This window comes from Anolis sagrei, chromosome X (genome assembly GCF_037176765.1).
Source record: "Anolis sagrei isolate rAnoSag1 chromosome X, rAnoSag1.mat, whole genome shotgun sequence".
Classification (NCBI taxonomy): Eukaryota; Metazoa; Chordata; class Lepidosauria; order Squamata; family Dactyloidae; genus Anolis; species Anolis sagrei.
The window spans coordinates 52,174,652-52,199,088 of NC_090034.1; the positions used below are offsets into that span (position 1 = coordinate 52,174,652).

The following is a 24,437-nucleotide window of genomic DNA, read 5'->3' on the forward strand; positions in this document are numbered from 1 at the left end:
ACTGGGAGTGAGATTGCGATCAAGAGAAGAAAAAAATAAATAGAAATCATAAGTATATATATATATATATATTCTATTATTTTATATTATAATTATAAATTATAATAGTATTTTAATTTTTTCTTATAATTTCTATCAATTCGTATTGGGTAACAACTAAATATGATAATATTCGTGTTATTGTGATTTCTAATTTGTTCGACGCTCTGAAGCTTCGCGCTGAACATTCTGGGACACAAGCTACAGCGTTGCCATGACAACCTATACAGCCCGACTCAGGTTCGTGACGTCATGACGCAGAGCGCACCACCGCGTGGCACTCTGGGATTGCTTCCTTTTTCCTCTTTCCTCCGGAGTGTGATGGCGGCAGCCGGCTTTCGTGCCTTGGGCCTGTCGCCTTGGCTGGCGGCGCAAGCGGAGCAACTGGGCCTCAAGCGGCCTACTCCCGTCCAAGAGGCCTGCATCCCACCCGCGCTCCAAGGTAAGACCTCGCGCGCTCGACCAGGCCACGCCCTCAGACGCCTCAAGCCACGCCCCCTTTCGTCCTGCTGGGAGGCTCTTCAAGCCACGCCCCTTCGGTTGCCTCTAACCCTCATTGGAAGAGCCTCCGAGCCACGCCCACACATTAAGCTATTTATTTATCGTGTCATCAGCAACCAGACCATTGTATTACATTTCTAACAGAACAAAACAAACACACAGATTTAAAAAAAACAAAAAACACAGATTTTGCAAACTTGGTAGCTGATTAAATGTCCTTTGACCAGTATGTGGCCACTTGGAGTGCCTCTGGTGTTGCCGCAAGAAGGTCCTCCATCGTGCATGTAGGTTGCATTGCAGCAGGTGGTCAGTGGTTTGCTCTTCTCGACTCGCATGTCGTGGATTCCACTTTGTAGCCCCATTTCTTAAGATTGGCTCTGCATCTCGTGGTGCCAGAGCGCAGTTTGTTCAGCGCCTTCCAAGTTGCCCAGTCTTCTGTGTGCCCAGGGGGGAGTCTCTCATCTGGTATCACCCATGGATTGAGGTGCTGGGTTTGAGCCTGCCACTTTTGGACTCTCGCTTGCTGAGGTGTTCCAGCGAGTGTCTCTGTAGATCTAAGAAAACTATGTCTTGATTTAAGTCGTTGGCGTGCTGGCTGATACCCAAACAGGGGATGAGCTGGAGATGTCTCTGCCTTGGTCCTTTCACTATTGGCTGCTACTTCCCGGCAGATGTCAGGTGGTGCAATACCGGCTAAGCAGTGTAATTTTTCCAGTAGTGTAGGGCGCAGACACCCCGTAATAATGCGGCATGTCTCATTACGAGCCACATCCACTGTTTTAGTGTGGTGAGATGTGTTCCACACTGGGCATGCGTACTCAGCAGCAGTGTAGCATAGCGCAAGGTCTTCACTGTGTCTGGTTGTGATCCCCAGGTTGTGCCAGTCAGCTTTCGTATGATATTGTTTCTAGCGCCCACTTTTTGCTTGATGTTCAGGCAGTGCTTCTTGTAGGTCAGGGCACGGTCCAGAGTGACTCCCAGGTATTTGGGTGCACTGCAATGCTCCAGTGGGATTCCTTTCCCAGGTGATCTTCAGAGCTCGGGATGCTTGTCTGTTCTTAAGGTGAAAGGCGCATGTCTGTGTTTTAGATGGATTAGGGATCAGTTGGTTTTCCCTGTGATAGGCAGTAAGAGCACCTAGAGCTTCGGATAGCTTCTTTTCAACCATCTCAAAGCTCCCTGCTTGAGCGGTGATGGCACGATCATCAGCATAGATGAAACTCTCTGTCCCTCCTGGCAGTGGCTGGTCATTTGTGTAGATGTTGAACATGGATGGAACAAGCACGCTCCCCTGAGGCAGGCCGTTCTTCTGTTTAAAAAAAACAACCAAAAAAAACCATTAAGCTACGCCTCCAGGTTTCCCTTGGCAATTAGGCGTTCAAGCCACGGCCCCACAGAAAGCCTTCTCAGCCAAACCACGCCCTTCGTGAAGCCCCGCCCACTCAGTTTCCCTTTGATCCCCAGTGGGGGGGCTCTTCAAGCCACGCCCTCACAGAAAACCATGCCCACTCTAAATCACCCTCCCCACTAAATAGCCTGGGGGAGGGATTCCTGAGCATGGGCAGAGTGTTTTCTCCACTTAGTTCTCCATGAACCCTGTTCTACATTTAAATCTAATCAGTGGAATAATAATAATAATAATAATAATCTTTATTTATACCTCTCCACCATCTCCCCAAAGGAAACTCGGGGTGGCTTACATGACGCCAAGCCCAACAGTACAAAATAAAACCAGAGCAACAAAACAAACATCACAATTAAATAAATAAAAACATAAGAATACAATAAAACAATACAAAATAATACAATGCAGAGTCAATCCCAATGGGCGGCCCACATGTGCGAGATAAAATGATAAAATTCAAGATGAGATAGAGATGTAAAAGAAATATTGGTATGGGAGAAGCTCATAGGAGACGGAGTAGTGGAGACAGGCTTTCAAACAGGAGGGGGGGAGTGCAATATGAGGACAAACATTGTGAGAGGAGCAACAAAAGGAAATATCTGATCACTCTCCAAAGGTGCAACAGAAAAGCCAAGTTTTGAGATCCTTCTTGAAGGCTGCTAAGGTTGGGGCTTGCCTAATCACCCCTTAGCAAAGCGGTGGGGGGTTTCCTTTGAGCTGATCTTGCCTCAGAACATGTTCAGAGTTCTTGCTTTCTTTCCAGGCCGTGACTGCATGGGCTGTGCCAAGACCGGGAGTGGGAAGACGGCTGCCTTTGTGCTTCCGGTCCTGCAGAGGCTCTCAGAGGACCCCTACGGCATCTTCTGCCTCGTCCTGACGCCCACAAGGTCTATTATTAGTATTAGTACTAAGCAGGTGCTGAGTGGTCATCTATCAGGAGGGCTTTGATGGTGTCTTCCTTTACGGCAGAATGGGGTTGGACTGGATGGCCCTTTAAAAGGTCTTTTCTAACTCGAGGATTATATTATTATTGTTGCTGTTATTATTGAACAGAGTCTGGATGGCCATCTGTCAGGAGGATTTTGATGGTGTCTTCCTAGGTGGTAGAATGGACTGTGTTGATATATTATGTATATTCCCTTCTCGATTTATTGTTTCCAATAGGGAGCTGGCCTACCAGATCGCTGAACAGTTCCGAGTCCTAGGGAAGCCACTGGGCCTGAAGGACTGCATCGTTGTGGGCGGCATGGGTACGTATATATGGGGCCGAAAAGCTGAGAGAGTGCACCACGAATACATGACGTGATCCCTCCCTCTCCTTGCAGACATGGTGTCCCAGGCGTTGGCACTCTCCCGCAAGCCCCACGTGGTCGTCGCCACCCCAGGGCGCCTGGCCGACCACCTCCGCAGCTCCAACCCCTGCAGCCTTCAACGGATCAAGGTCTTGGTAAGGCGGGGGTTGAACTGGTTGGCCTTGGGGGGTCCCATCCTACTCTAGGATTCTATAAACAGAGTCTACATGGCCCTCTGTTGGGAGGGCTTTGATGGTGTCCCCCTTTATGACAGACGAGTTGGACTGGATGGCCTTTGTGGGATCCCTTCCAACTTTAGGATTTTATTATTATTATTATTATTATTATTATTATTATTGAGCAGAGTCTGGGTGGCCATCTGTCGGGAGGGCTTGGATGGTGTCTATGACAGAAAGGGGTTGGACTGGATGGTCTTCGGGGACCCCTTCCCACTCTATGAGTCTATCATTCAGTCGGTATGGCCATCTTTTAGGAAGCCTTAGATGGAGCCTTCTTACCTGACAGAAAGAGGTTGGACTGGATGACCTTTTGGGGTCATCCCGCTCTAGGATCCCTTCTTTTTTTCCTCATTGGGATTTAGGTCCTGGATGAAGCAGACCGTTTGCTGGAACAGGGCTGCACTGACTTCACCCAAGACCTGGAGACCATCCTGGCAGCGCTTCCGTCTGGGCGACAAACCATGCTCTTCAGCGCCACACTGACCGAGACCCTGAGCCAACTGCAGCGCATCGCCATGAACCAGCCCTTCTTCTGGGAGTCCAGCTCCGAGTGAGTCCCCTCTCCTTTCTCCCCTTAAAATATGTGACTTCACCTCCCATTATCGGGGGGGTTGCTTTGGGCATCATGGGAGTTGCTGTCCTTTTCCCAAACTATTCATGAAAACTATTCATGTCATTTCCTAATTGAATGCACAGAATCAATTTGCAGAGGGAGATTAGGAGATAAATGGGTTTTTAAATAGGCACTTTGGAGGGGAAGCTGATTATAGGCGGCATCACAGCCAAGCCATTTCTCTTGAAGATTAGTCATAATTCTTTGAAGGCTGGATGAGCCACATCCCTGCAACAGAGTGAAAAGATTCATATAATATCCTCTCTCTCTCTCTCTCTCTCTTTCTCTCTCTCTCTCTATATATACATACATACACAAATACATACACAAATACTTAGCTATCCCATCTTTTACTCCATGTATATCCACCCTGTTAAAATATATATAATAATATATATAAAATTATATATATAAAATTTTATATATATATATAAATATATAAATTTTCTATCCATTTATTGGTATATCTACCTATCACCTATGTATAGTTATATGCCTATCAATCTTCTCCCTATATATATTTATATACTTATATATATAATATGCATATACATTTTATTATATTACTAGCTTGGGTTCCCAGTGTTGCCCAAGTTATTTGAAAAAGTCAATTTTTGATTGTACAAAATGCATAAGGTTGTGGGTGAACTACAACTCACATCATGCCCCATTCACCCCAAAAAAACTTTATCAGTACTTAAAGTTTGTTATGTTGGGCAAGTTTGGTCCAGGTCCATCATCGGTGGGGTTCAGTGTGCTCCCTGGTTGTGAGTGAACTCCAACTCTCAGAAAGGAAGGCCGGTTCCCCCCAACCCCTCCAGTTATTGATTTTCAGCATATCAGGTGTGTGCGCCAAGTTTAGTCCAGATCCATCGGTGTTTGGGTTCACAGTGCTCTCTGGATGTAGGTGGACTACAACTCCCCCAAATCAAAGTGAATTTCTTCCAAAGACCTCTAGTTTTGTTTTTGTTTTTTGCTGGTCATGGGGGTTCTTTGTGCCAAGTTTGGTCCAAGTCCATCTTGGTGGAATTCAGAGTGTTCATTGATTGCAGGTGAACTATAAATCCCAGAACCTACAACTCCAAAATGTCCAGGCCAATTCCCCTCAAAACCCACCAGTATTCAAACTTGGGTATATTGGGTATGCATGCCAAGTTTGGTCCAGATCCATCATTGTTTGGGTTCATAGTGCGCTCTGGATGTAGGTGAACTACAACTCCTATAAATCCCTCCAAAGACCTCCAGTATGTTTTGTTGGTCATGGGGGTTCTGTTTGCCAAGTTAGTTCCAGGTCCATTGTTGGTGGAGTTCAGAGTGCTCTTTGATTGCATGTGAACTATACATCTCAGGACCTACAACTCCTGTAAATCATGGTGAATTCTTTCCAAACCTCTCTAGTATGTTCAGTTGCTGATCAATTCATCTGTTTGCTGTGTACCATAGAAAAGCATAGGAAAGGGTTAAGGGAGAGGCAGCGGGCGGGGTCATGCAAATTCCACACCAATGGAGAGAGTCAGAAACACTGGGATGCCTGTGATGGAGGAAATATATAAGATCTAGCCTTCACTTGGTTGTGGGCAGTGTGGTGTTGATGGTGGACATTGGCAGGGCACTTGTACATGTCCATGGTGCTTGCTATAACCTGCAATGTCATTGGAGGGAGGGCCATTGGTGTCTCCTGAGTAGTGGGAGCTATAGATGTTTGTGGAGGCGGGAGCCAGCCACATACACACATACATACATATTTTTACTTTTATTATGTGTATTGATAGGTGATTACTGTGTAAAAAAAATGAAAAATATATGTGCCTGGTTTGAAAGCGTGATTTCCTATTTAATTGTATTGTCCTTACTTTGTTTTTGTGCAAGCGATGTTAAATTGGTTGAGACTCGATGAGATAGTCATTGAAAAACTATAGCAAAATATGCTGCACGATGTCCCTCCCACAAAAACAAAGTTTCTGCACTTTAATCAACTTTTGCCATGTTTCTATGATAGAACCAATTAGGAAATGATATTTATAACCCAGGAGCACAAATTATGTTACACGGTGTAGTCATTTGCTCTAATAGCAAATGACTACATCAGTTCATCTGAGGGCACATCTACACTCTGTTATCCATCATTAATGCAGAATGCTTTGGATGCTTATGCTTAGAAGGAATCAGAAACTATGTTGATGGTGTCATCCTTTATAGAGGGCAGGCCTTTTCTCAGGCAAACAGCTCTTGATGTCTTGTTTTCTCTCCTTTCTGAAGGGTTCGGACGGTGGAGCAGCTGGACCAGCGTTACTTGCTGGTCCCAGAAAAGGTGAAGGATGCCTACATGGTCCACCTAGTTCAGATGTTCCAAGACCAACACCCAGACTGGTCCATCATGATATTCACCAACACTTGCAAGTGAGTACTGCCAGGAAGGAAATCATAATCAAAGCACTCCTGACATAAGGCCATGCAGTCTGCAGTTATATTATTTTTATCATTGTCATCATTATCATTAATGATGATAATAGAATCCTAGAGTTGGAAGAGACCCCAATGGGCCATCCAGTCCAGCCACCTTCTGTTATAAAGGAAAAGCACAATCAAAGCACACCCGACATAAAGTCACCCAGTCTCCAGTTATATTATTAATATTATTATCATTATCGTTAATTATAATAATAGAATCCCAGAATTGGAGAAGACCCCAATGGGCCATCTAGTCTAACCCCCTTTCTGCCAAGAGGGAAAAGTACAATCAAAGCACTCCCAACAGATGACCATCCAGTCTCAAATTATATTAATAATAATATTAATTAATAATATTAATAATAGTAGTGGTAATAATAATAGTATCCTAGAGTTGAAAGAGACCCTCAGAGGACATCTAGTCCAATGCACTTCTTCCAAGATTGAAAAGCACAATTAAAGCACACCCAATTATTATTATTATTATTATTATTATTGTTGTTGTTGTTGTTATTAACAGTATCCTAGAGTTAAAAGAGACCTCCAGAGGACATCCAGTCCAGCCACTTTCTGCTATAAAGGAAAAGCACAATCAAAGCACACATGACAGATGGCCATCCAGCCTCTGATTATGTTATTGTTGTTATTATTATTATTATTATTTATTATATAGTAGTAATAATAATAATAATAATAATAAACATCACACAGTCCTAGATGCTTGGAAAGTGTTCAACTTGTGATTTTGTGATACGAAATCCAGCATATATATCTCATTTGCTGTGACATACTGTGTTTTTGTGTAAATAATAATAATAGTAATAGAATCCTAGAGTTGGAAGAGACCTCAAGGGGCCATCCAGTCCAATCCCCTTCTTCCAGGAAGGAAAAGCACAATTAAATCACTCCCAACAGATGGCCATCCAGCCTCTGTTTAAAAACCTCCAAACAAGGGGCCTCCACCAGACTCTAAGGCAGAGAGTTCCATTGTTCATCTTACTGTCAGGGAGTTCTTCCTAATGTTCAGGTGAAATCTCCTTTCCTGCCATTTGAAACAATGGCTCCATTGAGGAGTACTGGAACCCACTGGCAGGGACCTAGAGACCAGGGCAAGGGGGCCTCTGGGCAGCTACAGAGTGCCTCTTTCCAAAAGGCTTGTCTTGTCTGCTTGCAGGAACTGCCAGCTCCTGAACATGATGCTGAAGAAGTTCAACTTCCCTTCTGTGGCTCTGCACTCCATGATGAAGCAGGTGAGCAAAGTCCAAAAAATAAGACCTACCGGAAAATAAGCCCTAGCATGACACTCGTAATGTAAGCCCTACTCCGAAAGTAAGCCCCTGCTCAGATCGTCAGCCTGACAGATGCAATAGTACGTCTATTGTAACATGCATATTGAATAATTTAATAATAATAATAATAATAATAATAACAAGAATAAGAAGAATATGGAACTAAATATAAATAAATAATACAATTGACAGTATTCCAGAAGAATGACAATGCAAACTGCCTTTGAATAAATGTAGATTTTTGCACACGACGCAATAGAGATGGTTATACTCTATCAAATGTGTCTTTTGGAGCTGTAATTAATATAATTAATATCTTATTTGCGGGGCGGGGGGGGATATGGGTATTTCCATTCTGTATGTCAGGCTTTCTCAATGTTGCTTTTGCTTTCCTGGCAGAAACAACGCTTTGCTGCTCTGGCTAAATTCAAGTCGAGTGTCTTTAAGATCCTCATTGCGACCGATGTCGCCGCCAGGTGAGTTTGTTATTACATTGTTATTATTTTATTTGTATATTGTTGAAATTATTATTATTATTATATTTTTGCTATATTATTATGGTGTATATTGTTATTATATTTTTATATTATTATTATTATTATTATTATTATTATTATCCGCTGTGGTACTGCTCTGGCGGGAAGGTAACAGCACTCCATGCAGTCATGCCGGGAACATGACCTTGGAGGTGTCTACGCACAACGCCAATGCTTAGAAATGGACTTTTGTATTTGATCACACATTGGACATTTCCCAAATGTCTAGGAATATATGATGATGATGATGATTGTTGTTGTTGTTATTATTATTATTATTATTATTATTATTATTATTTAGGGGGCTGGACATCCCTACGGTCCAAGTTGTCATCAACCACAACACGCCAGGCTTGCCCAAGATCTACATCCACCGCGTGGGACGGACGGCAAGGGCTGGTAAGGATACACTGCATGGTCATCGGGATTCTGTGTGCCAAGTTTGGTCCATGACCAACAGAACGTACTGGAGGGGATTGTGGGGAATTGACCTTTATTTCGGATAGTTGAATCCAGACTGCAACTGCAACCCCCCACCGACAATGGATCGAGACCAAACTTAGCACACAGACCCAACATGGCCAACTACAAATACAGGCAGGATTTGGGGGTGACTTGATCTTGGTGTCTGGGAGTTATAGTTCACCCTTATCCAGAGAGCACTGCACCCAGCCACTGACTTATCAGGACCAAACTTGGCGCACAGATCTAACATGACCAACTGCGAATACAGGCGAATTTGGGGGTGCTTGCCCTTGGCATATGGGAGTTGTAGTACACCCTTATCCAGAGAGCACTGAACCATCCACTGGCATATCAGAACCAAACTTGACACACAGACCCAACATGGCCAGCTGCGAATACAGGTGGATTTGGGGATGATTACCCTTCAAATATGGGAGTTGCAGTTCACCCTTATCCAGAGAGCACTGAACCCAGCCAATGACATATCTGGACCAAACTTGGTGTACAAACTCAACATGGCCAACTGTGAACACAGGCGGATTTTGCAACCGATTGCCCTGGGAATCTGGAAGTTGCAGTTCATCCTTATCCAGAGAGCACTGAACCCAGCCAACGATGGTCCTGGACCAAGCTAGGCACACAGAACCCTGGTGACCAATGGAACATACTGGAGGGGTTTGGGGAACTGACCCACCCATGACGGAATTGTAGTTCACCCTGCATCCAGAGAGCACCCCCAAGCTTGTGTGTGTGTGTAATATTACAAATATATAATAGTAATAATTATATTATATTATTATAGGATATATTATATAATAATGCACATAATATCATTATTATATATTACTAGCTTGGGTACCTGGTATTGCCCAGGTTATTAGAAGTAATTTTGTACTTTACAAAATGCATAAAGTTGTGTGGATGAACTACAACTCACATCATGCCAGGTTAACCCCCTGAAACTGCCATCAATACTTAAAAGTTTTTCATGTTGGGCAAATGTGCTCTAGATGTATCATTGGTGGAGTTCAGTCTCCTCTCCAGATGCAGGATGAATTACAACTCTCACCATGGTGGCTCAGTCCTGTCAAATCCCTCCAGTACATTCAGTTGGTCATGGGGGTTCTCTCTGCAAAGTCAGATCTAGGTCCATCCTTGGTGGGATTCGGAGTGCTCTGATTGCAGGTGAACTATACATCCCAGTACCTGCAACTCCCAAATATCTAAGGCCACCCCAAATCCACCAGTATTCAAATTTGAACATATTGGGTATGCGTGCCAAATTTGATGCAGCTCCATTGTTGTTTGCATTCACAGTGCAAACACAGCTTGGGGTGTAGGTGAACGATAATTCCTATAAATCAAGGTGATTTTCCCCCAAAGCCCTCCTGCATTTTGTGTTGGTCATGGGGGTTCTGTGTGCTAAGTTAGGTCCAGGGCCATTGTTGGTGGGATCCAGAGTGCACTTGGATTGCAGGTGAACTATACATCCCAGTACTTACAGTGGTTATAAATCGAGGTGAATTTCATCCCAAACCTCTCCAGTATTTTTCGTTGTTCATGGGCGTTCCAAATGTGGTCTATGTCCATTGTCAGTAGGGGTGACAGTGCTCCGACTTGATGCAGGGTGAATGACAACTTCTATACACGGAGTCAGTCCCCTTAACTCCTCCAGTATGTTCAGTTACTGCTCATTTCTGCTCTATTTGTTATGCAGACAGAATTGAGAAGAGTAGGAAAAAGTTAAGGGAGAGTCAGTGGGTGGGGTCATGCAAATTTCACACCAATGGAGAGAAAAAGAAACCCTGGGATGCCTGCCTCTGGTGGAGGAAACACGTAAAATCTAGGATGAAATTGTCCCCGAATGAAAGGATTCCTTGAGTGGTGGGCAGTATGGTGTTTGGGGAGGACATTGGCAGGGATTGGGCTACATGTTCATGGTGCTTGCTGTAAACTGACATGTCAGTTGAGGGAGTGCCTTTGGAGGCTTCTCAGCACTATAACCTGTTTGTGGATGCGGGAGGCTGTCTGTGTAAGTGGACACCTCTGCCACATACACATTTTTCACTTTTATTATGTGTATAGAAATGGATAGATTATTAAATAATATATTATATAATTCTCCAAAAAAGACTCTGAGTGGCTTCCAGTACAACAAATACAATTTACATCCTGAAAAACATAACCCACATTAAAAAAGAATTTAATATTAACGGTAATAAAAGTAAACAGTGAGAACCCTGAAGATCCATTCTTTGCCAAAACCACAAACGTTTCCCATGTTTTTCAGTGATAAAACCAATTAGGAAATAATGACATTGATTACCCAGCAACACAAATCATAGTGTGACATAGTACAATGGGGCCCAAAAATGTAAAACACACACACTTAGAACAATTTTTAAAAGTATTGAGACCTTAAGACCAACCTATTTTCTTGGTCCAGGCCAATCCAAAGGTTTTGAAGGCTTTGAGGCTGAGAGAGTGGGACTTGCCCAATGGCATAGAGTGGGTTTCCATGGTCACGTGGGTCTAAACCTTCCCACTGCAGTGACTCTCTCTATTAAAAACATGCAAAGAGTTATGAGTGTAGAGGTTCTCCCATCTACACAAGGTTCTTTTGGGACTCCCCTAAAATGAAACAGGTGGATTCGACACACCAACACCTTTTGCTTTCTTTCTCTTTTCGTCTCCAGGTCGGCACGGCATCGCCATCACGCTGGTGACACAGTACGACATCCATCTGGTCCATGCCATCGAGGAGCAGATTAGTGAGTCGGGGATGATGGGAATCGCAATGGCCTTTTCTGCTTCCATAAAGGAAGACACTATCCAAGCGCTCTCGACAGATAGATATTAGAAGCTTCATGGGAGCAATAGGGCTATAGAATCCTAGTTTTAGAAGGGACTCCTAAAGGCCATCTAGTCTGATTCAATTGTGGCCAAGCAAGAGCATATTTATAACATACATTGTGCCCCACCTTGATAAAACAATACCATATATACTTGAGTATAAGTCGACCCGAATATAAGCCAGGGCACCTAATTTTACCACAAAAAACTGGGAAAACTTATTGGCTTGAGTATAAGCCGTGCATGGGAAATGCAGCAGCTACTGGTAAATTTCAAAATAAAAATAGATAGCAATAAAATTACATTAATTGAGGCTAAATGTTTAGGTTACATGTTTTTGAATATATACATAAAACTAATTTAAGATCAGAGAGTAAAATAATAAATGTAATAATAGTAATAAATAGACTAAAATAATAAATGTAGTCATAATAATAAATAAATATTATAATAGGTTAAAATAATGAATGTAATAATAACAATAATAAATAGAGCAAAATAATAAATGTAATAATAATAATATAGTAAAATAATAAATGTAATAACAATAATAAATATAGAAACAAGCTTGTTCCTTGCCCACTGTCAGTAGGGGGGGGGGGTCACAGTTTCTCTGGATGCAGGTGAACTCCCATAAATCAAGGTCAGTTTCCCCAAATGTCTCCAGTATATTTTGTTGGCCGTAGGGAGTGTGTGTGCCAAGTTTGGTCCAGGCCTGTCTTTAGATCAGGTCGCAGTGGTCTGCGGAAGTTGGAGCCGAGGGGGTGAAGGTTCTGCAAATTCCATCACCCATGGACCATCCTCCCCCAAACTGGACCAGGATGTAAAGTGGGTTTGGGGGGGGGGGGGGTCTGTTTGCCAAATTTGGTCCAAGTCCATCATTCATGGGGGTTGCAGTGGTCTCTGAAAATGACTTGAAGGTACCGCAAATCCAATCATCTGTGGCAAGTTTGGTCTAGATCAATCATTGGTTGAGTTCATAATGTTCTCTGAATGTAGGTGAATGACAACTCTTATGAATCAAGGTGAATTCCCCCCAAATCTGGTCATGTGGATTCTGTGTGCCAAATGTGGTCCAGGTCCATTGTCAGTGGGGGTCATGTTGCTATGTCTTGATGCAGAGTGAACTATAACTTCCATCATGTTGAGTCAGTCCCCCAACCCCCTTAAGTTTGTTTAGTTGCTGATCAATTCCTCTGTTTGTTGTGCGCCATAGAAAAGGGTAGGAAAGGGTTAAGGGAGAGGCAGTGGGTGGGGTCAGTGGGCAAGTCATGCAAATTCCACATCAATGGAGAGAGAAAGAAACACTGGGGTGTGATGCTCACTATGACCTGCAATGTTATTGGAGGGAGGGCCATTGGTGTTTCCTGCGTAGTGTGAGCTGTAGCTGTTTGTGGGGACGGGAGCTTGTCTGTGTAAGTGGACACCCCAACCACATACACCCATACATATTACACACATACTTATTTTCACTTTTATTATGTGTGTAGATTATGTTTATATCCCACTTTTTCTCTCCATACGGAGACCCAAAGTAGCTCACAATAAAAAGCATTACAATAAAACTATAAATATACAAACATTAAAACAGGAGTCTGCCCTGACTTGAGCATGGGTTAGATAGATAGATACATAGATTTATAATAATTCTAATTTTAATTCTAATAATGACAGTAATAATTGTGATTATTTTCATGATGATGATGATGATGATGATTATTATTATTATTATTATGTTGTCCAGTGTGGTTTCCTTGGGTGGCAGAACATGGGAAGAATGCATGAAGATATCCTGGGGGGGGGGGGGGGGGGGGATATATTCCCAGCCAAGCCATAACGAAATAATAATATTTAAAAAAAATATAATACAAATAAGCCTCATAATAATAATAATAATAATAATAATATTACCACCAAACTCTCACTTCTGCTCCCAATATGGGTTTCATGGTTATGGAAGCTCCTTCCTTGGAGGCTTTTTAAACAGAAGCTGGAGGGCCATCTGTCGGGCGTGCTTTGATTGCGCTTTTCCTGTACAAAGACAGAAAGGGGTTGGACTAGATGACCTTTGGGTCTCTTCCAACTCTAGGATTGAACCTGACTACAGTTAGGTTCAAGCAGCCCTTATTATTTGGAAAGGGCCTTGATGCTGCCAGGCCAAGGCTCTAGTCCTCAAGGAGGCTGTTGTCCTTTCTTTGCCTTAGGAATGAAGCTGCAGGAGTTCTCTGTAGAAGAAGGCGACGTCCTGCGCATCCTCACCCAAGTGAACGTGGTGCGCAGGGAATGCGAGATCGTAAGTGAGAGAGAATGGGACAAGGGCATATATTATCTCCGGACAACCTCCTTAGGTTTGAGCCACATCCAGGCTTGTTCTCCTTTTTCTTCCAGAGGCTGGAGGCGACGGATTTCGATGAGAAGAAGGAAATCAACAAGCGGAAGCAGATGATCCTGGAGGGAAAGGTACTCCTTTTCGAGCTGTTGCATAAACAAGTCCCCACGAAAACAGGAATCTGAGCCCTGCGTTATTTAGGGCACCACTTGGTAACGGGATCACTTTGACCTAATATTGCTCGCAACCCAGTCTTTATGCAGCGCCTGAGCTAATTATAGAGCTGAGACTGTGAATAATAAATTATATATGTTGTCTGCGAGCAATGAGAGCACGGCGCGGCCCCCGTATCCACAGGGAAGACTCTATAGGCACCCAATGGAAATGGAGGGCTTTAAGACCTACAGAGGATAATAGGGTTTGCGCCGTACCTATTATAATCACCCAGTTTGGGTGCTAGATTTGGTTAGTTCCTGGATGGAAGATTGTAGAGAGATTTTAGGGTTTGGGACGAGGGCGAACCCTGGCAAAAGCCTTGGAGAAACACGGCAAACAGTTAGAGCCTATAGTGTTGCAAAAGACAACCTTCTGTCCATAGATCTTATTATTCAATGGCCTTTGGATGGTAAAGACATTCCTCCGAACCTTGAATCTCCCTGTAATTAGCATCCATTGGTTACATGTTATTATTGTTGTTGTTATTATTAATATTATCATTCGACTGGATGGATTCTGGGGTTTCTGCTATTATTATTATTATTATTATTATTATTATTATTATTACAAAGGCTGGATGACCATCTGTTGGGGGTGCTTTGATTGTGTTTTTCCTGCATGGCTGACAAGCATTGGACTGGATGATTTCTGGGGTTTCTGCTACTACTACTACTACTACTATTATTATTATTATTATTATTATTATTATTATTATTATTATTATTATTACAGAGGTTGGATGGATGGCCATCTGTTGGGGGCGCTTTGATTGTGTTTTTGCTGCATGGCAGAAGGGAGTTGGACTGTGTCTGCCAGCTGTGATGAACTGGATGAGGACCGACAAACTGAGGCTTAATCCAGACAAGACAGAGGTCCTCCTGGTCAGTTGTGAGGCCAGTTGGGGTCTAGGGTGGCAACATGTGCTCTATGGGATTACACTCCCACTGAGGACACAGGTCCACAGTCTGGGGGTCCTCTGGGACTCAGAGCTGACGCTTGAAGCTCAGGTGTTGCCAGTGGCTAGGAGTGCCTTCGCACAGTTACAACTTGTGCACCAGCTGTGATTCTACCTTGAAAATCCTGACTTGGCCACAGTAGTCCATGCCTTAGTTACATCTCAAATGGACTACTGCAATGCACTCTGTGTGGGGCTGCCTTGGAAGACTGCTCGGAAACTGGAATTGGTGCAAAGGTCGGCAGCCAGATTACTAACTGCGGCTGGTTATAGTGGCATATCGCACCCCTATTAAAGCAGATCCACTGGCTGCCAACGAGTTTCCAGGCCCAATTCAAAGTGCAGGTCATTACCCACATCTCCCCCTATGAACAGATGCAGGCTGTAAGATCTGCCAGGGAGGCTCTCCTCTCGGTCCGGTCTCCGTCTCAAGCACAATGGGGAAGAGGGAGAGGGTCTTATCAGTGGTGGCCCCACGGCTTTGGAACTCCCTCCCCAGAGAAATTAGGCTAGCTCCCACACGCCAATGTTTTTAGAAAACATTGAAAACATGGCTCTTCAAGCAGGCCTTCGAATATGAATCAACATCAGTTTATACTTGAGGACCAAGCGAATTATCTGACTCTTGCACTTTATGTGACTAAAATTGATACATCCGTATTTTACTCCGCAGCTATTGCTGCATTTTATTGAGGATTTTATTGAACTAGAAGGGATTTTATATGTTGTTTTTATTTACTCAAGTACAAGCCGACTCAAATATAAACCAAGGCATCTAATTTTGCCACAAAAAACTGGGAAAACGTATTGACTTGAGTATAAGCCAAGGGTGGGAAATGCAGTAGCTAGCGGTAAATTTCAAAATAATAATAGATAACAAAAATTACATTAATTGAGGCATCAGTAGGTTCAATGTTTTTGAATATTTACATAAAACTGTAATTTAATGTAAGACTGTCTAACTCTGATTAAACCATTATTCTAACCTTCTTCAATGTAAATATGCTTACGTATCCTTCAATAATAATAGAGTAAAATAATAAATGTAATAAAAATAATAATAGAGTAAAATAATAAATGTAATAATAACAATAATAGAGTAAAATAATAAATGTAATAATAATAGAGTAAAATAATAAATGTAATAATAATAATAATAATAAATAGAGTTAAATAATGTAATAATAATAATAATAATAACACAGTGAAATAATAAAATAATCTTGACTCGAGTATAAGCCGAGGGGGACTTTTTCAGCCTAAAAAGGGTCTGGAAAAGGGTATATACAGTGTGTGTGTGTGTGTGTGTGTGTATACATATACATTCAGTATACAGTATATTTATTTTATATAAATTGACACTGTTATATGTATTTGACTGTACCTTGTGTATTCTGTTGCACTACTATGTGCTTTTGTAAGCCATCCACGAGTCCCTTTTGGGAGATGATGGTGGGATATAAATAAAGTTTTATTATCAGAGAGCAAAGGAGGGAATGCCCTCGGTCCTGATGGATCAGATCAACGATAAATCAGAAAAAATCTTTCTCTCTGGCAGGATCCAGACCTGGAGGAGAAACGGAAGGCTGAGTTGGCCAAGATCCGGAAGAAGAATGGCGAGTTCCGCATCAAAGTCCAGCAGGCCTTGCAAGACCAGCAGAAACTGCGGCTGCAGAGGAAACGGCAGAAGCACGAACGGCGGAAGCAGCGGAAAGCAGCGGCCGGCAGCAAGGAAACGGCAGACCCCGTCCTAGCTGTGGCAGAAGGGAGTGGAGGGATTTGAACTGTCCTTTAGTGCAGAGTTGGGAGAGAGAAAGGGATAGTGTTACCCAAGTCATTCCCAGTTTGGACTTCTTCGAAATGGGAGGAAATACACTTAAGGGAGGCAGGGGAATGACACAGGTTGGCTTAGTGGTTTAAGCATCAGACCAGTACAGAGACCAAGGTTCAAATCCCGGCTCGACCCTGAAAATCCACAATTCGGAAAACCCCAAGAGCCACAAGGGGCTCCCAAAGGCCATCTATTCCAATCCTACACAACACTGTTGTTCTTTCATGTCCTTTCGAACTATCATGGAGTCCTACTTCACCTCTGTTCTTCCTGGCATTTCCTCTCCATCTTCCTCTTTCACTTCGGGACTCTCCTTCAAAGCCGTCACTTCCTTCCTGGAAGTTTGTGGCTCAGACACATCAAGACGGGAGCAACTCTATGCATCTGCCAGGAGCATTTCCCACAGAAGGAGAATGTGGTGCACCCTCAATTACATTCCCAGCTGTGCAGGGAAATTAGGAATAAATTTTTGGCATTTCAGAGTCTTGTTACGGCTCTTATTTCACACACAAAAAACAAAAGTACTTTCAGATACTGTGGGCAGAATTCTCTCTTAGCTAAGTGTACTGTGGGTAGGACCCATGGTATATATAAATTATGACAATGACGATATCGTAGAACCACGAAAGAACCACATTAGTCGATGGTGGAGATACAAATTGGGGCAAGAGTAATAATCTATACATAGAATAAGACAATATTTATATACGTGTGTGTGGCTGGAGTGTCCACTTACACAGACAAGCTCCTGACTCCACAAACAGCTATAGCTCCCACTACTCAGGAGACACCGATGGCCCTCCCTCCAATGACATTGCAGGTTATAGCGAGCACCATGAACATGTCCAAGAGCCCTGCCAAGGTCCTCCACAAACACCATATTGCACACCACCCAAGTGAAGGCTTTCATATGGGGACAATTCCATCCTAGATTTTATGTGTTTCCTCCACCACAGACATCCCAGTGTTTCTTTCTCTCCATTGGTGTGGAATTTGCATGACCTCGCCCACTGCCCCTCCCTTAACCCTTTCCTACATTTTCCTATGGCGCACAGCAAACAGAGGAATGAGCAGCAACTGACCATACTGGAGGGGTTTGGGGGACTGATTTAACATGATGGAAGTTGTAATTCACCGTTTGGGGGAGGATGGATCACAGATTATGGAACTTGCAGTACCTTCACCTTTTCTGGCTCCCACAGACCACTGCGACCCCCCACAAATGATGGACCTGGATCAAACTTGGCACACAGACTCCCCATGACCAACAGAACATATTGGAGACGTTTGGGGGGGGGGTAATTAACCTTGATTTATGGGAGTTATAGTTCAGCTGCATCCAGAGAGACTGTGACCCCCACCGACAATGAACTGGGACCAAACTTGGCACAGAGAAGCCTCTTGACCAACTGAACATACTACAGGAGTTTGTGGGCACTGACCTTGATTTTGGGAGTTGAAGTTCACCCTTATCCTGAAAGCACTGAACCCACCCGATGTCGGGTCTGGACCAAACTTAGCACACAGACACAAGATGGCCAACTGTGAATACAGGCAGAGTTTGGGGGTGATTGGGCTTGGATCTGGGAGTTGTAGTTCACCTTTCTCCAGAGAGCACCAAACCCAGCTGACAGATAACCCAGCCAAGAAATACTCTTTTCAAATAACCCAGGCATTGCCAGCTTCCCAAACTAGTAGTAGTAGTAGTAGTAAGTTTCTGAATCTATGTCTTGGCCAACAGAGCAAGGTGATAGTCACATTTTCTTTCTTATATGACAATGAATGGGTGGCAGAATTGAAATGTCCCCCTAAATATTAAAATTCGGAGGTTGCCCAGGGAACATGAGTTTTGAAAATAGGCCAAGAGATTCCCTTAATTTTGGTGGCATCCTAAAAATGCGTAGAAATGCTCGCCCATGAAGACTGATGATGGGAATTGTAAACGGGCTGGATGTTTTGAATGAAATGTGTACAATAGGTATAGGAACTGACATCTGGTGAGGAATTGAAAAGCTGAACGTCCTTCACACTTTGCATAGCGACATCCTGCATTGTGTGAAGAATGTTTTGCTCGCCATACAGATTTGCAGCCTCCGAAATCTACTCTTTATGTGTAACTTGTGGTCGAGTCTTGAACCTCAGAGCATTCAATGGTACTTTTGAAAGATTGGGGGTGTGGGGGTGGGATCTCTCAATGCTGGTCGGTTTCAAAGCAATCTCCTGTATTTGGAAACCTGGTTCTTTGTGCGGAGAGGAGGAAAGAAGCTGCCGAACCGTCATCGACGAATCTGGGTCTCCCGCAAAGGTTCCTTGAAATGCCAAAAACTTCCTTCTGATCTCGCTCTCAGCTCACGGCATGAAAGAGGAGACTCCTGACAGCCTGTCCTACTTTTTCCAGACTTTGGAAGCAAACGGCAAATTAGCCTCCCTGTTTCGCAAAAGGCAGAAAAGCCCAGAAGTTTTGAGAGAGTGCTGCCGTTGTCATGAATACTATTTTAAACATTAAAAAGGTTTCCAGTGAGACAGAGCATAGGCACTTTACAAAGAAATAAGCAGGCTCACAGACTATAGCTACATTGGTTACATGAACGAACAAAAAAGGGGAAACATTCACATATACTATAACATTCATTCATCATGCATGCATAACCATGTATACATTACCATACATGTAGGCCATACATGTAGGCCAGACCTTCATGTAGGCCAGATTGTATTCCCTGCAAATCTGCTATTCGGCAAATCTTGTCCACCCCTTGGATAAAATGGCGAGTGACCAGACTCCATTGCCTGCTACACATTTGGATAGTAAAAAGGTCTCTTATATAGCATACTGGCTTGGATACCTGGCATTGCCCAGGTTATTTGGAAAAGTCAAATTTTTAATTGTACAAAATGCATAAGTTTGCATTTGAACTACAACTCCCATCATGCCAGGTTAACCCCAAAACGCTCTTATCAGTACTTAAAGTTTGTTATATTGGGCAAGTTTGCTCTAGATGCATCACTGGTGAGGTTCAGTGTCCTCTCTGGCAGTAAGGTAAAGTACAACTCCCACTATGCTGAGTCAGTCCCCTCAAAACCCTCCTGTAGGTTGAGTTAGTCATGGGGGTTCTGGGAGCCAAGTTTGGTCCAGGTCACCATTTCAATGGTTGTGGGTGAATGACAACTCCCAAAAAGGAAGGTCAGTTCCCCCCCAAACACCTCCAGTAATCACATTTCAACATATCAGGTGTGTGTACCAAGTTTGGTCCAGATCTATCAGTGTTTGGGCTCACAGTGTTCTCTGGATGTAGGTGAAATACAAGTCTCCCAAATCAAGGTGAATTTTCCCCAAAGACCTCCAGTATTATTATTTTTTTGCTACTCACGGGGCTCTGTACCAAGTTTAGTCCAATTCACTCACTGGTGGAGTTCAGAGTGCTCATTGATTGCAGGTGAACTATACATCCCAAATGTCCCAACTCCAAAATGTCCAGGCCAATTCCCCTCAAAACTCACCAGTATTCAAATTTGGGCATATTGGGTATGCATGCCAAGTTTGGTCCAGATCCATCATTGTTTGGCTTCATAGTGCGCTCTAGATGTAGGTGAACTACAACTCCTATAAATCATGGTGAATTCTCCCCAAGCCTCTCAACTATGTTCAGTTGCTGTTCAATGCCTCTGTTTGCTGTGTGCTATAGGAAAGGGTTAAGGAAGAAGCAGTGGGTGGGGTCATGCAATTTCACACCAATGGAGAGTGTCAGAAACACTGGGATATCTGTGGTGGAGGAAACACATAAAATCTACGATGAAATTGTCCCTGTATGAAAGTTTTCGCTTGGGTGATGGGCAGTGTGCTGTTTGTGGAGGAGATTGGCAGGGCTCTTGGACATGTTCATGGTGCTCGCTATTACCTGCAATGTCATTGGAGGGAGGGCCTTTGGTGTCTCCTGAGTAATGGGAGCTGTAGATGTTTGTGGATGCAGGAGCATGTCTGTGTAAGTGGACACCCCAGCCACGTACACACACACATATTTTCACTTGTATTATGTGTATAGATTGGTGCTTTTTGGGATAAAAAATACCATTGTTTTTATTATGTTCAGCCCTCTGCAGTTGCAGGGGATTTAGGTACGCAGGATGCTTGCGAAAGTGGGTGAAATACAAACAGAAATGGATATATGTAGCTTTGTTTATCCCTTGATGCACTTTTGGCATCCTGTAAAGCATGCCATTCTCCGTGCTGTTTGCCCCGTCTAAACTTATAAGATTGCTGTGAATTTTCTGGGCTGCATGGCTATGTTCCAGTAGCATTCTCTCTTGACATTTCGCCTCTATCTGTGGCAGGCATCTTCAGAGGTTCTGTTGGCAATGAAGCAAGTGGAGCATGTGTGTGTGTATGGAATATCCAGGGTGGAAGAAAGAACCTTTGTCTGTTTAAAGAAAGTGTGAATGTTGCAATTATCGAGCTTGACGCTGCAAAGTCAATCAGTGAGAGTACCTGCATAGAGGTAGCCTGGCCTTTGTTGCCTGGAGGCACTCTCTTTTTGGAAGGTTTTGACTGGCCATTGATTACTTGTTCTTCTGTAGTTCTTCTGCTACTGAGTGTTGTTCATTGTTTACTGTCCAATTCAAGCTTGGTAGTTGCAATATTCACACTTGCTTCAAGAAGACAAGGGTTCTTTCTCCTACCCTGGACATTATTCTACAGGTGTGTGTGTGTATACACGCTTCACTGCCAACAGAACCTCTGACAATGCCGGCCACAGATGCAGGCAAAACGTCAGGAGAGAATGCTACTGGAACATGGCCATACAGCCCAAAAACCCCACAGCAACCCAGTGATTCTGGCCATGAAAGCCTTCGCCAATACAATAAACTCATGCTATGATCTGAGGCATGCTAGTATCCACGTGGAGCAAAATACGACGGTGTATATACAATTGACAAATGTATAAAATATGTAACGCCTTTCTTTGGAGCTTTGCTGCCTAAAGAGGACCAAAATCAGAAGCTGTAGTGATGCTCACGGCTCATCCAAGATGTCAGCTATGATACTGTTGAGTCTGTATATGGCACAAAACGGCCTATTTTGCAACGTCTCCACCTCCCTACCCATGTGCCGATCACGCTGCTTGCTTTCTGCATCTTGCCTCCCCTCCGTTTGCCTTTTTTGGAGGGGTTCCCTGTTTCCGTTGCCATGGCCACCGTATCCCAGGGTAGCATCTCAATGAGGTGCCCTGACACACCTCCTCACTGGCGCCAGTGCGTGCCCAAGGCCTCCTCCTCCTCCTCTAATAAAGGCACAAAACGGAGCCATAATGAGACAGCCTTTGGGGAAACGCTTGCACATTGCAAGCCTGATAGAAAACAGCACAGAAAAGGAGGGGCTGAACCCCGCAAAACAGAAATCCTAAGAAGAGCCATGCACTGCACGTTTCCCAATGCAAACTTCAGCCCCCAGGTGTTTTGCACTTCAACTCCCACAATTCCTAACAGCCAGTGCCCAATTTTTGACCCATTTTTCTAACTTTGAGGTGGAATCCTCTTTTCTCCTAAACGGAGCTTGAACCCATGGCTCCATTGAGTCTTGGGAGCAACAGGAAACAAGCTTTGTCTGCTCCTTAAGTCTACGCTTCACCTTGGATGGATGGATAGATGGGTGATCCTATAACTGGAGGAGAACCCAAAGGCCATCCAGTTCACTCTCTTAAGATGGATGGATTGATACAAAGATGGAGTGATAGTTAGATGAGCAGATAGATAGTTGGATGGATAGAGAGATGGGTAGATGGATGGACGGATTACTTACTTAGGCGATCCTTCGCTGACTGAGTAAGATTGTCTTCCAAGTTCGGTGTACTGGCGGTGGGTACGTAGGTGACTGTGGAGCCCTATTCTTGACCTGCATGTTCTTCCCTAGAATTGGGGGAGAACCCAAAGGCCATCCAGTTCACTCTCTTAAGATGGATGGATTGATACAAAGATGGACTGATAGTTAGATGAGCAGACAGATAGTTGGATGGATAGAAAGATGGGTAGATGGACGGGCGAATTACTTACTTAGGTGATCCCTCGTTGACCGAGTAAGATTGTTTTACAAGTTCGGTGTACTGGTGGTGGGTATGTAGGTGACTGTGGAGCCCTATTCTTGACCTGCATGTTCTTCCCTAGAATTGGGGGAGAACCCAAAGGTCATCCAGTTCACTCTCTTAAGATGGAAAAATTGAGGGATAGAAAGATGGATGGATGCATGGATAGATAGATAGATAGATAGATAGATAGATAGATAGATAGATAGATGGATCCAAAAGTTAGAGGAAATCCCCAGGCTCATCCAGTCCATTCCCTTAAGCTGGACAAATAGATATCCTGCTGTTGGAGGAGACCCCAAGGACCATCCAGCCCAATCCCCTTCTGCCTGCCAGACACCATCAAAGCCCAACCCCCTCCCACCCTTGCCCCCCACAGATGGCCATCCAGTCGCTGCTTCCAAAAACCTTCCTGGTGGAAAGAGAAGGGCAACGTCGGGGAGGCCTTTTCCTTTCTTGACCATATGAGAATGGGCAACTACAGAGTCGAACTGGAAGGCTTTTCCTCCGGCTTCTGCAAACGCATGGAAAACGAAATGCCCACCCATCTTGTGCTGCAGGGCTTCTAAAATCCAACACTCAGAAATTGAAGCCTTATACCACTTGCCAATATATATGTGTGTGTGTGTTTTCCCTCTAATTTGTGTTCTGGCAAGAAGACGAACAGCTTGCTTCCTGTGTCCCCCTTGGGATGACATGGATGTCTCTGGGCAAAAATGACCCAGATGGGCCTCAATGAACAGCAGCGACGACGGGGATTAGAAGTCATACAATCACAGAAACCATTGGCTTGGGAAGAGGCTCCCTAAGATTATTAAATCATAAAATCCTAGACTTGGAAGTCCAATGTTAAGCCTTAGGGACTTCAAACACTTGATTTGGGACTCTGCTACTTTTGGCCTGCCCAGAAAAACCTTTCTGGAGTTTGAAATCAATTTGAAGGTGCACTTTAAGCGATGAAGTTTTTTTCCCACATTTTCCACATTAGCAGCTGTAGTTGTTAAGTCCACAAAAGGTGGTGCCAAATAAAAGGCTTTACGAAACTCAGTTTGGTTTATCTCATTTACGAGAAAAAGTGACCGCCGCATGAGAGAGGAACTGACACGAAAATACATTTTGAAATATGAGAATGTAAAAGCGATCTGAAGAAACAATGATGGTGGTGGTGATTATGATGGTGATAATTATGACAGTGATGATGATGATGGTAAGTAATGATAATGATGGTGGTGATGATGATGGTTATATAACTTATTATTATTATTATTATTATTATTACTATTATAGCAATTCATTGTAAGATTCTTGCAATGCACTGGTAATAGAAGAGAAGGGCTTTAGGACAA

The 24,437-nt window shown here is 43.5% G+C and overlaps 1 protein-coding gene across 1 annotated transcript; it reads left to right on the forward strand.

Moving 5' to 3' along the window:
* Positions 1 to 276: 276 nt before the first annotated feature.
* On the forward strand, positions 277 to 17,496 carry DDX49 (DEAD-box helicase 49). The gene is made up of 13 exons (XM_060785087.2): positions 277 to 481; positions 2,709 to 2,832; positions 3,110 to 3,195; positions 3,271 to 3,392; positions 3,839 to 4,026; positions 6,349 to 6,489; positions 7,715 to 7,790; positions 8,229 to 8,305; positions 8,667 to 8,764; positions 11,527 to 11,601; positions 13,888 to 13,976; positions 14,072 to 14,143; positions 16,742 to 17,496. The coding sequence occupies exons 1-13, from the start codon at positions 292 to 294 to the stop codon at positions 16,964 to 16,966; spliced, it is 1,563 nt and encodes a 520-aa protein (XP_060641070.2). The 5' UTR covers positions 277 to 291; the 3' UTR covers positions 16,967 to 17,496.
* Positions 17,497 to 24,437: the final 6,941 nt, after the last annotated feature.